The sequence below is a fragment of the Macrobrachium rosenbergii genome, chromosome 2 (assembly GCF_040412425.1).
Source record: "Macrobrachium rosenbergii isolate ZJJX-2024 chromosome 2, ASM4041242v1, whole genome shotgun sequence".
Taxonomy (NCBI): Eukaryota; Metazoa; Arthropoda; class Malacostraca; order Decapoda; family Palaemonidae; genus Macrobrachium; species Macrobrachium rosenbergii.
The window spans coordinates 93,297,671-93,311,919 of NC_089742.1; the positions used below are offsets into that span (position 1 = coordinate 93,297,671).

General features: G+C 37.4%; 1 protein-coding gene across 1 annotated transcript in view; it reads left to right on the top strand.

The window, feature by feature from the left end:
- The window catches only part of hiw (highwire), a 1,788,684-nt gene that overhangs the window by 1,755,198 nt on the left and 19,237 nt on the right, over positions 1–14,249 (top strand). Inside the window, 1 exon segment of the mRNA XM_067112237.1 lies at positions 8,266–8,539. Within this exon segment, the coding sequence (XP_066968338.1) occupies positions 8,266–8,539 (274 nt within the window).

The following is a 14,249-nucleotide window of genomic DNA, read 5'->3' on the forward strand; positions in this document are numbered from 1 at the left end:
GTTGAAAATAATGCTGTGCCCCCAAGGGGAAGACTTCCATTGCCTTTGGTGTCATCGAAGTTGACCCCCAGCCATACAATTCCTATTGGTATCCACCTCTTCCTCTGCCTTTGCCCTTGATAGGCATTCCAGGTGTTGCTTTTCCTTTTTCCCTATAAGAAGGTTTTAGGACCTTGTGGAAAGGATGTTCTTGCTGTTGTTGTTGTTGTTGTCCCTTTGTAGGGAGTTGTCCATTCTGACCACCTATCTGTTTTTGAGGAAAACATTTGGGGTGACTGAAGGCTTATATGATTTTTGATCAAAGCAAGCCTTTTTTGGGTTGGGTAAAGGGAAGTTTCAGGTTTTTTATTTCCTGAATTCCCCTTTCACCAGAAGAGCGTACACTGTACAATTCTGTTAGCGGGCTTGCTCGTTGGGTTGGGCCACAACAGACCCCTCAAACAGGTCCTTACAGAAGGGGTTAGAATGTAATAATGAAGTCACATTGGGGAGTGACTCGTTGGAGCCCTCCAGTGTTTCCATTCACGCTTTTATGCATCATTCTAGAAAGTCATAGAGTGTTTCCCATAGGGTTCTCATAAGACTTTTGGCCACAACAGCAAAAATTATCCTGGAATCTTCTGGAAGCCTTTTGTGGCAACTTCCAGCAAGATGGTAGAGGTTATAGTACTAAGGAGGTGGATCCTAGCATGAAATTCTGCAGAGCCTGTCCCCTCTGAGATTCTTCTCATAGGGGTCCCAAACTGTTGAGTAGCTATATCTAAAAGGAGCTTTTCGATTTTAAGAGGGAGTCGAAGCATTATTCCTTGGTAGAATTTTTCGAAACCAGGATGACCATGGCAAATGGCTTTAATTCTGCCAATGGCTCTCGTTTTCTAGTCACTACAAAATTCTGAAAATCTGCCTTTGCATGATTAATTATTTTGAAAGTGAAGGGAAAGAAGGATGGGGTTACTTGGTGAGCAACTTGGGTTTTATTCAAAATGGAAGTAGAGATCCATTTTCTGTTAACCTGGTAAAGGATGGTTTCTAAAGCATTTAATGCTAGAGGCACAGGTAAGAGAACCGTTTGTTTTAGTATACCACTTTGATCATAGTTTTCTCTCATTAATTAGATACTTAGCATCGGGAGAAAAATGCGCATTGAGGTGTCTCGCCAAGGATTATCAGTATCATCAGGGGTGAGCATTGGAGCCCCTATTATGTTTTGATCTGAAGTTTTATAGTCCAAATTGGCCATTTTGTTGTTACCAGTCAGAATTCTAACATTAGACCTTGTTTGGGCAGAATTTGTATCCACTCTCACTTTTCGGTTAGACGACGCAGTACTTTTACACTTTGGGGTGTACATGACTGACTTAATCTCCTAAATATCCTTTTTGGAATTGTGTATTATGTCCACTATATATTGCCGTTCTGTGGCATTGATCAAATGCCACAAACTGTGTATCCTTTTTGGGGAAGCTTGTGCAATCTGACTTAGCATCAACAGCTGTACTGTAACTGCCCGTTACCCAGGGGGCAGAAGTCCTGGGTGAGTTACTATACCCATTCAAAAATGTAGTAATTTCAGTTGGGGTTTGGTGGATCCTAGCATCCCTTTTGGGAGAAAGATCCTGTTCAGCATCTGATAGCTGCATGGGAGGATAGAATTCCTTCTGGAAGGTTTCTCCCATGGTTAGCTGAAATTTGTCCCCCTGATCCTTCTTGGTTCAGCAGGGCCATTTCAGTGGCATTGTCCATTTCATGTTCCTTAGTAAGAATGTCACCCCCATGTAAAGACTCATCTACTTCCTCCATGGGGTTAACCTTGGAGGTACTGGGGACTGATGTTACTGGGTTTTGGCCCAAACACAGATCTTGTTCTGAGAAAGGGTTAAATATATGCTACCGGAGTTCTGCCAGAAAGATACAGTCTCCCCCTTCCTCACCCATACTGAACTCTAGGACCATTGAGATAGCTTAAAACGAGCTGTTTCACCCTTAAAACTTGCTGCCAGGAGCATACTACAAATTTCACACATATCTGGCGACCAGGCAAATTTTCCTTGTTTTTTTACAAGGATTATGCTCATGACAAGTGGTATGGGCTGTACCCGCTGGCAAAAAATGAACCGAGCAACTTTGCTGCGAAACACTTGAGCTGAAGGTCCTGTATAATGGCAGCCCTGTAGTGATATGAAACAAGTTGTTATTAGAAACTAGTTAATATTTATTGTCTGTAGCCCCTCATCTAGATAGTATATTCCATATTACAGGTGGTTAATTTGATTACAAGTGTGTAGCTGTAATATATTTTATGAATAGGTTAGTTTTCACACCAGTACATGGCTGTATTACATATACACTGTTAGTCCTTTTGCAAAGGCTATGTGAAATTTAATTCTGAATGTCATGCCATTCAGACGAACTGCTATAAACTAACTTGTTTAACTAACCCAAGCTACTGTTTTATATGACATAATCTACGTTAGGCTAAGAATAGAGGATTTCTTAGAGGGTTACCTCTTCTAGGCCACTGCCTATTCTAGGCTTATTTAAAACACTTAAATAAGCCTAGAATACAGAAAAGAACCCCCTTATAACCTAGTCTTCTGTTTTATCTGGCCAAGACTACCCTTTTATCTGATATTCAGCCACTGCTGTTTTAGGTTAATAGTAGGATTCTGTATTCCTTTAAAATGGGTTCCTATTTAATCTGGTTAGGCTACTGCCTGGTCTAGGTTTATATTGCCTTTAAGGATATAGGTACATAAGAACTCCACTAATATGTAGCCTTACAGATAGGCTACAAAGTCATAAAAATAGGTTATCATTTTATTAAGCCTAGGACTACCACATAGATCAATACTGTAATAGGATGTTTCCTAAATTATTCTCTTTTAGCCTAGTATAGGGTATTGCCTAATCCAGATTATTTTAGATCACTCCTAACCATTAAGGGACAGGCTAAATATATATTAAACACACTCTCAGACCAGGCAAACTTTAAGGTTGGATAATTTAAGAAAAACACATCAATGGAAAGAGGAAGATATGCAAAGGCACATGATGCAATAAAGAAAATTAAAAAATTTGTCCCTACCTTCCACAGGAAGTTGAAAGTGACTATTTACAACCCTGTGTGGGGCCTCTTTTACAGGACACACTTAAAAGTATGCTAATTTTACCAAGTTATACATGTTTTTTGTAATAATTTATTTTATTTTATTATGTAAAATTATAATTACAGCTCACCATAAACATAAAAACATGAAACTAAACAAACTCCTGGAAGTTCATGACACCATCGAATGAGTGCGTGCATATGTAGGTACGGGTTGTCATATTTTTTGCTTTGCCTGAACTGTACCGTATTACATTACAAGTTTAGTGGACTTAAGTATGATCACCACACATATTATAACAGCACACAAGAGAATATTTCTTCACTGTTGATGTTTCATGTATAATCACCGTAAAATATTTAAAAGGGGAATGTCATATGCAGGCAACACAAAACCAAACAGGCTGCAGCAAGTTTACCCTTGCCAAGGAATTAATGCGTTTGTACGTGTTGCCAATTTTTTTTTTTTGCTTTGCTAGATTTACTGTACTATTTCATTACAAGTTTAGGAGTGGCTACTGTTTATTGGGGCAACCCTGGCTTTGGCCAGTTTTCTAGTCAGAACCTACCACTAGATGGTGGTAAGCTCTGACAAGAAAATTGGCGGAGGTACGCGCAACAAAAACGGTGACGAGACGAAAAGTAATATTTATCACAAAATTTTAGTGGTCATTCTTTACACATTTCTGGTAGATTTACTATATTATTTCATTACAAGTTTAGGAATGGCTTCAGCTAATTTTCTAGTCAGAACCTACCACTAGATGGCAGTAAGCTCTGACAAGAAAATTGGCGGAGGTACGCACAACAAAAATGGCGACAAGATGAAAAGTAATATTTATCACAAAATTTTTGCGGTCATTCTTTACACATTTCTGATTTCAGTTCCAGCGTGGTGGAACGGCACTTCGCGCCTCATCAGCATTTTGAATGATTCCTGGCAAGCATGTATGTTCTGGCAAGCAGTAATATCGCGCTGCATGCGCTTCCCACAGGGGTTACAGGGGACGAAATTTGACCCCTAACCTCTAGTTATTGATGATTTACTATCCTAACCAAGAGAATCCTATGGTACCCCCCTTATATTATATATATAAAAAACACACATACCTTATTCAAAATTGGAATTGTCCTATTCAAAATCGGAATTGTCTGACCATTTTGGCAAGTTGATTCTTCTTCTTTTGTGTTGGTCGGCGGGCACTGGCTGTTCCGTTTGGACCGTGATGTCCCGTGTTTTTTGAGTGTTACCGGAATAAGAACGGACCACTAAAATCGCCTAAAAGGCCACTCTTCATCAGAAACAAATGTAATTCACTTTCATCGTCACATAATTTAACCAAATCAATAATTGTGACCGGACTTGCAGCGGCAAATTGAATGTGAGATGAATGCAAAGACGCCATGTTAACAGTTTGAATTCTGTGCTAGAATGGGGTCGCGTGGTGGGTCTAGGTCGAATTACTTACCTATGCAGAGGGATTTGGTTGGTTGTTGCGCAGTTGCCCGAATAAACCATAAACAACCCCAAGTATAGTTGATTATAAGTGAGAGATTATCACACATCATAACAGTGCACAAAAGAATATTTTATCACTGTTGATATTTCCTCTCTCTCTCTCTCTCTCTCTCTCTCTCTCTCTCTCTCTCTCTCTCTCTCTCTCTCTCTCTCTCTACACACACAATGGCTTTTATCTTTTGATTTTAAAGAATAAAAAATGAGAAAATACAGTAAAAATATAAATGACAATACTGTAGCATAAAATATTAATCAAAATTGAATGACTGTGTTGTTACTGTACTTGGACTTAAATGTAAACATGCCCCAATCATTGTTCTCTCTCTCTCTCTCTCTCTCTCTCTCTCTCTCTCTCTCTCTCTCTCTCTCTCTCTCTCTCTCTCTCTCTCTCTCTCTCTCTCTCTCAGTACTGTACATGTCCTTTAATAAAATGTGAATTACTATATCATAAACATAAAAACACTAAACCAAAAAAGTTATGTCAAGTCAAGTCTACCTAGCCCTCCTCACCCTCACCTATCCAACACTTCATCCCACCCCCTCCCAGCCATAGAAACTGCTCCCCAGTTCCACCCACTTTCCAAAACAACACCTTCCTCTACCCTGCCTTACTGCCCCTCCTCTCCAATGGCACCAAGTCATCCAACACCCCCAACCATGGAAACTTCTCGAGCCCCCAAAAAAAAAAAAACCCTTTCTCGGTCAGTCCACGTATTCGCAGTGTTACCAACATTTTCATGAGGCCATTCAGCATTGCCAACCATCATAGGGCAGTTTTTCCAAATTTCTTGATATTTATATATATCCTTTGTCTTTGGGGCCTTGATCGCTGGTGTCCGGGCGTGCCAGATAATGTAGAGTTTTGGATAATGGCAATCAGGATAATTGAGGAGTTTCTGTATATAGTAATTTATTAATTGTCACTGTAGTACAGTAACTGTGCTGTATCTTAAAATATGAAAGGCACATGGAAACGTCACTACAAACTTGCATTTAAAAGCACAGATACAAAAGAGCACAGTTTTAAGTGTTGTGCAAGCCATATTTGATACAGGCAACATAAAGAAAATGAAATGACTGGATGGGAGAAGGCTCATCATGGAGGGCATGATGGGTCACTTACCCTGACAACAAAGGAACCCACTCCTTCAGGTTTAGATAGGATTATTGAGAGGTCACTTACCCTGACAACAAAAGGAACCCACTCCTTCAGGTTTAGATAGGATCATTGAGATTATTATTCTGTTGAGTACGAAATCAAGTTTTATGTCTTCAGACATCTGAGATCTTCAGACATTTCCAGTAAGAAATGTAGTCTGACAAGCTAAATCTAGTAAGTTGTTTTGATGATAACTTTACCTTGCTTATCAGTGCTCAAAGGCTGATACTCGTCTTCTCATGAACTTCACCTTACGAACTTTGAGATACGAACAACCGTGATCATAAATTAAAACTTTACTTTACTGTAGTAGTATCATAATTCGCTTAATGCATTTAGGTTTCATATATCTTTCATATTAATAAAATACTCTATAAAATACAGTACAATACTAGTATTGTTTTAGTATGAAAAACATAAATAGTACTGTACATATCGTCTCTGCATATATCAGGTTGGACTTATGAACAAATCAAGATATGAACAGCCATTCGAATGTAACTCGTAAGTAGAGGAGTGCCTGCAGTTGAAGATCAGTGTCTTCAAATGAGTATTAACACAGTGCAGAAGAAAATTATGGCTTTAGATTTTTGTAGCAAAAACATTGTTTTTCAATTTCTGGATACAAAGTGTGTCCATCCTGATCCAGCTCTGGCTACAAATGGCTTAAGAATTATGTGAGGGAAAGATACTAGATTTCTGTAAATGGTATTTGAGAGGAAAATTTTGGCTGATATGAAAGTAAATGCTCGAAATCTAGAATTAAAATGAATTAATGTTATGTGTCATACCACCCAGGTAGTTGATTGCACTTCTACTGTCAAGATTGACCAGAGGTTCAGTTCCTCTCACCCCTGAAATACCCATAAAAGATCATTTGAATACACATTGTCAATGTATAAGAAAGGGCTTCAGCACATTGATGCCTAATCCTTTTGGGACATAATTCCATCCTAGGAATATTTCAGACATTTTCTTGTATGCAGCTGACCATAGGGGCAGTTTTTATATGATGACTCATATAATTTAACCAGCATATTGTTTTTGTATTCATGTGAAGTTTGGGCATGTGCAAGTTTTCATTGAATAGTAACAGCAACTGTATCTCCTGTGAAGAGCAGGGTAGTGGATGCTGGTGAGATAAGTTGTGAACTTCATTTCAAGGATCTGTTTGTTTGAAGCTGGGTTCACTAACCAGGGTTGAGATTAGAAACAAAAATTTTTGCTTATTACCCAATGCACCCAAGTTTCCTAAAGCCATTTTCATTTGAAGTGAATTACTTCATTGTTTTATCTGGATGGATTTAGAAATAGGCCTTATATTTGTTTCCATGCTTTGCAGCCTAGAAATAACACTTCTTTATATTTTGGGCTTCAAATCTGATGCTGTCATTAGTTTAGTTGTGGGTTTTCAAGATGTTTACCTGTAGTTCCTTACCCAGTTGCTCTTCAATTTTCACAACAGCTTTATGCCATCTTAATGATGCTCAAGGAAGTCTTATTCTGAGAAGAGTGGGATGTTATTTTCAGTGATTCATTTAGTGTACTCTGAGCAATAAGGTATAGTTTCAAGCACCCATTAATCAGAGGCATTTTAGGATGGATTTTCTCAAATAAGCCATTGGTGCCAAGAAAATAAGTTCTGCTGAGTACTGACATACTTAAGAGTAACTAGGAGTCAAACGGTCTGTAGACTGGGAAAAAGTACACTCTTGAATGGCACAAAAATCAGATCCTCTGCTAAGGTGTAGTGATGCTCTGATTTTTAATGGCAAGGCAATTCCAGCCATTTTGCAGTGACTGCTTGAAACCATTAACTGTATGGCAACTGTTTAGTGTGTTAGTGATTTAAAAATACATTTCCTCTCTTGAGTGTCAAGATAAGGAGGGCAATTATCCACCCTCCAGTGTTCTAGAGTCCATAAATCTGGTGGTGTTTTTAAATTTGTTGAGGAAGCTGGTTTTTTTAAAAGCTATGATTGTATTATTTTTAATTCAATTTATTGATGTAAATTGTGGTAGTCTTCATAAAGTTTCAGTGAATTACATGATTTTTCTGTAGACATTCATATGGTGATTCTCCTCTTTTCTAGTTGTTTATCACAAAAAAAGCATATTTAATTTGTTGATGACTTTGCGCAAAGATATGTTACCAGGTTACATAAATTGATTAATTAATACTTTTATTACAGTAAAAATATTGTTGTTATCACTATATGCCTTTGAAAACATTTTTACAATAACATTCATCTAAACTGTGCACCTTGTTCGGCAAACGTGTTTAAAAGTTTACCTTCGTGAGATAGCAAAACAAATTCATCAAAGAAACAGTGCAAATCTATGGGAGAAAAAATTACTTTGAAGATGTAAGTACAGTCTCTAAAAAATACTATAATTTGGCATTTTCAGGCCATTTTAGAGTACCTGTATACATTTGTGGTATGGTATGAAATTTGTTTTTTAAAAAATCTTTTTTTATAGGCATATTACGGTGGAGAGGCACGATGTGATGTTGAAGCTGGTCTTGGTGATGATTACGATCCAAGAGAGCTTGTATGTGGCGCATGCTCTGATGTATCACGGGCCCAGATGTGCCCGAAACATGGTACAGATTTCCTGGAGTACAAGTGTCGTTACTGCTGCTCTGTAGCTGTGTTCTTCTGCTTTGGCACAACTCATTTTTGTAATGCTTGTCATGATGACTTTCAGCGTGTAACAAATATCCCCAAAGCTGAACTTCCACATTGTCCGGCAGGTAAGGTTTTTATTTGTCTGCAAAATAAAGACGCTCAAGATCAGCATGTTAGGTAACAACAATTTCATGAAATGATGTGCATTCATACAAAATGTAAACCCTTGCCTATGAGAACCTAATGTGCTTTTGCATGAAGCACAAAGCATTGCTTTATTAAGGCCCGCACTTCAGTATTCAAAGGGTTGAACAATAAGGAATTTACATTGAAAATATTATTAATCTTCAAGAATAAAGTGATGTTTTTTAAACTAGCATAGGGTCCATTTTTCTCAGCTTAGCTCTTAGTTTTCTCTTTTAGTATTCCAATCTTGAAAGGGTGCCTTGGAGAGAGAAAGGTTTTAGGGATCAAGCAAAATCATCTCATTTCTTATAATAAGTATTTGGTACTTAGTATTCCAGCATTAAATGCTTTTTTCTTTTAACGGTCATAAACTTTCACTTTTTATTGCGTTTGGTCATTGTTTCATCACAAGTATTGGAAGGATGGTCATGGTTTCATCAGTGGCTGTTTGTGTGTATTAGCAGAATATCTCATAAGAGGGAGTAGAACTTGATAAATTTTAGGTAAATGTATTCTTTTTTATTTTATTTTTAACTCTTCTACATCTTGTAAATGTCTTCGTGACCTGCTTAGACCAAGGCAGCAAAGGAAGTCATTATGGACCTACGTAGCATTTTGATTACTACTGGCTTCTGTTGCGGAAGATCTACAGTAGCTCAGTTGAGATCCAAAACTTTTTGGAATCTACTGTCAAATAAAGTAATAGTCTTTTGATTCAGGAAAACATCCAACCAAATTACTCAAGGCTTTAGATTCATCTGTGAAATACCTTCACAGTTGAACTATGCCATCATCAGTCTTTTCAGTCTAGATGCACTGCAAAGACCATGAGGGTTACTTGTGAGTGAGACAGTTATTACTGCTCCAACTTGCCACTGAGCTCAGTTATGACCATTCCTAAAGGAGAGATGCTTTGGTTAAACCTGACTATGAAGATGATGGGTAAAACTTACTTCTAAGTTCAGGGCCTTTCTTGCTGAAATTGACAGTCTTCAAATTGGAAATCATGTGTCAACCCCTTTTTCAAATCATATCAAAACTTACCTCTAAGTTCAGGGCCTTTCCTGCTGAAATTGACAGTCTTCAAATTGGAAATCATGTGTCAACCCCTTTTTCAAATCATATCAATAATTCCCATAGCTCTTACAAGATTCTTACTAGCTCTTCAAAGGATTGATTCTCACAAGCAGAAAGATAGAACTGAGATGCTATTATGCTTGAGTGTATGTTCATGGAGGAAGACTAGGTTGCCAGTGACAAGACTGTTTAATGTAACTTTATTGAAAATCATTTAATTCTTCACATCTCTACTGCCACTAGTTCTCTGTAGGCAAGCTAGGGGCGAGGGAGGTGGTTATGACTGCCCTGGCTCTGGCCTTGCTGGGAGAAGACAGTTGATCTCTTGATTAAGCAGATCCTTCAGGCACAGTATAGTGTCCCCTCCATTCGCTTGAAAGCTAATAGTTTTAACTTCCCCTACCCAAGTTTGGGGAATTAGTATGACCAGCTCCAAGAAGTTAACCATGTTGGAGAAATAAGTGACAGAAACAGGGAGCCAGTGAAGGAGATAAGTTCTCTGAACAATTATATTTTAAGGTTATATCTGGGATTTATTCATGGGATCCATCAACGGTAAGTACTGTAAAGTGAACTGTTTAGCTGGGAATTCCATTTGGCATTGTGAGATCGATTTGAACACTTTTGTGGAGAATCGAGAACAAAAAGAATCTGTTAATCTTAATCAAAATTTGGATATTTTTATTTTAGTAATAGGTTCAACTACCATTTTTGCATTAAGGAAATCTGAAAAACTTGAATATTGTATAGGTGCGAAGATTAGAACCATATTATTGAGTAAGTTTAGTTTGACATTCAGGGCATCTGTATGCATATTTTATATAGATTTGGGGAGAGAATGCACCTAGACAGTCCGTTTAAAGAGCTTAAGTTGTGCAACAATACCCCATTTGACACACAGTTGTTGTGTGGAGACTAGCATTATGATATACCAGTTGAATAAAGGTTGTACCCCTTTCTGTGAAGCTTTGGGGAAAGTTTCAGACAGTTTGCTCTGTCAAGTGCTTTTCTCACATCAACAATTCACAAGCAGACAAGCTGGTGATAGGTAATAGTTCAGAAATTCTTTCAGATATATGTAAGTGTCAGTTGACTTGTTAGCTTGAAATCTGAAGTGGTTGTTAAGTGTGTAGATAGGGTAGAAGCCTCACTAAAAGAACAGATTGATGCGATTATAGTGTTAGCAGTCGGGCAATAGTTGCCTGGGTCAGCTGCATCATTTAGGTTATTTTTGATTAATGGTAACAAGTGAACCAAAGGCAGAAATTCTTGGAGAAATTGGTGAAATATGGATGCATTAGAAAGTTCAGCAAGTGAAGTGAAACTTACTGAGTGGCAGAATTTGTTAGGTAAATTCTTTTGGCATTGCTGATGTTACCTGATGTAATGCAATTGCCAAAATTAAATCGAAAGTTGTCAGAAAGGAGGTGACCTCCCTCCCTTTGGGAGCCTGACCATTTATGTCATTGATGAGAGCTGAAATGATTGCCCCACATTCTTGCAATACCCTTGTCCCTGACGGCTTCACCAAGTCTGATAGTTTCTTGGTCATAAGATTTAGGGACTGAATGTCATTCCAGAGACAAAGGTAGTTGCCAAAATTTACCTTTCTAGACATTGCAGCTGCTTATCATGTAATCAATAGTTCCTTAGAACAAGTTTGAACTGCATTGTTACCTGCCTGATTAACCATGCATTTTGCCTCCACAGTAAAAACATTTCTCGAGAATGGGAGTATAGATCATTAAACAGGTCATTCCAGTCTGTTATGTTATAGAAACTTTAATTTTGATTCCATATCATTATCAGTTTTAATTGTAACTGCACATTTTCTCAGAGAACAGCATTTTTGAGAGAGAGAGAGAGAGAGAGAGAGAGAGAGAGAGAGAGAGAGAGAGAGATGGGGAGAGGTTAGCAAAGATAGAAAATCAAATTGAATCAAAGTAATACACACTCATATGGGCTGGCACAAAAAAGGTTTACAAGAAATTGCTAGGGTACATGTTTTGTTACTCTTGTTAGAGTTATGAATATGGCAGAATACTGGAGAGATCTTTTAATATTACAAAAGTAAAATAACACCAAACTCAATAACAAAATAATCAATGGACTTTCACTCTATCCATGACATCCACTGTAAGATAGTGTTATATTAGATAGCTTAGCCAGAGAAATATGCACAGCAATTACACCTCTTGCCTCTTAATTCAGAGTGGCATCTTCTTGCTCTACAATTTAAAAGTTTGCTAATTGTACTGTATGACTTCTCAGATTGTTAACAAAGTGCATTGGTTGATTACTAGATTTTAGCTTATTAGTGTTGCCATAGAGCACAATTGAACTAAAACAATGAATAAAAAGACAAAATAGACCAGACCTGAAGAGTTAAGAAAAGTAGTTTTTTTTTTCCCCTACTCAAAGTAGTTTTTCATGTATTGCTCCAAATGTTCTCATGTTAATGACTGTTATAATAACTGTTTATCTCTCCAAATTGCTAAAGCATTTTTGAAACACTGTTATTAAAGAAATTACCAATTTCCCAATTAGTGAGTATTATAACAATTCATTATCTCTACAAACTGCTCTTCTATCACCTATCATTTAATTGAGTTAATAACAACTTTAAATATTTAAAAGAATTTTATATTTCTGCTGACTTCAGCCCATAATGGGTTCTATAATCAAGAGTGAATGGGGCAACGACATACTCATTGACGAGCTACAGTATATGTATCATAAACATGGTACAAAAAAGAATGATACAGTTATATATTGGATGTGTAGCCAGTGGAAAAGAATAAACTGCAAGGAGAGACTTCATACAAAAACTTCAGTAGATGACTTTGAAGCTCTGAAATGTTAACGAACATAAATATTCATCAACGAAAGATTGCGTAGATGCAAAAGTTGCCCAGGAATCTTTCAAATCCAAAGTGAAAACATCTCAACAATCAAGTCGCATCCTAGCAACAGCATCTCAAGCTACTGCATCTCTCGATGAAGCTACTCTCTCAGAAATGCTTAGTACAAGTAACAGCAGGAATATTGGGAAGTGTAGACAGAAGATTTCAGGTTTTCCATCCATGCCATCTGGAGGGACGGAATATGCAATACTGCCAGAATTTACGGCCATAGATTCTGGGAAAACTCTTCCTCAATACGATTTGGGTATTAACGATGAGGATCGTATTTCAATATTTGCATCTGATGCTGGTATAAAAGATTTGAAACGGTTAAAAAATCGGGCAATTGATGGTACTTTTAATGTGGCTCCAGAAATTTATTATCAGCTTACCATTCGTGCAAAAAGATAAACTGAGCATCCCGTGTCTTTGCTCTTACCAAATAAGACTGAATTACGTATAGAAAATATTATGACAAAATTAGTGAACTTGAAAGTGAAGGACCTGAAAATAAAACAACTGATTTTGAAAAGGCTTCTATCGATGGAGTAATGACTGTTTTCCCCAGTCTTTCTCCTAATGGGTGTTTCTTTCATTTTTCACAATCATTGTATAGGAAAATGGTTGACCTTGGGTTTAGACAAGAATACCACAACAACAGTGAATTTTCTCTGAAAATGTACCATTTTTCTGCCATTGCCTTTGTGCCAAGCCAGGATGTTATTGAGGTTTTTGAAGAACTCTCAGATGATGATATGATACTACTGGAATTTTTTAGCATATTTCGAATCTACGTACATCGGAATTGAGAGAGGGAGGCGGAATAACAGACAAAGAGCTGTACCCACATTTCCAATCAGTTTTTGGCACTTCTATAGCCACATTGTAAATTCTTTAGCCTGCGCTGACAACAACGTGGAAGCATTTCATAATTTCTTGAATAAATCTGTAAATAACTCCCACCCCAACATCTGGAGATTAATTGACGCACTCAAAGATGTGGAATGCCTAGCAACAGTTAAGCTAATTCAATTTGAACGAGGTGATTCACTTCCAGAAAAGAAGTACAAAGACTTGAATGCCAGACTAGAAAATATAGTCCTAAACTATAGTACCTGTGATGATAAAATGAAGTATTTAGGTTCTATTGCTTACAATATGCATATATTTTTTGAAAGTGTAGTTGCTTGTTTCGTCCTCAAGGAGTTACCTTCCATGGTCTACCAGAGCTCCATGGGTGACCAAACAAATGTCAAAGAATTCTCTTTTAGCTGGTCTTGTGGCTGGGTATTATGTCATAGTGATAAACACTTTAACACTTGATGGATTATATAATTAACTCAAAGATAAGGGGCCACTTTCCCAAATCTTTACAGTGAGGCTATATACCCAGGTTCTTCCATCATCAAAACCTGATTAGAAGAGGAACTGATTAATGCACATGCACAGTCTGCCGTAGTGTCAACAACAGGCCCGATGCGGAGACAAAGAACCATTTCTCTCTTCGGTCAATGAAGTGGTTTATTATTACCAGCACTCTGAAAAAATTAGAAATTTTTCTGCGATTTCATTAGTGAGGATCATGAAAATATAAAAAATAGCAAGATAAGTTCTTATTATTAAGTTCCAGGTAAAATTTTAGTTTTAAACTTTTGGAATCAATAATTAA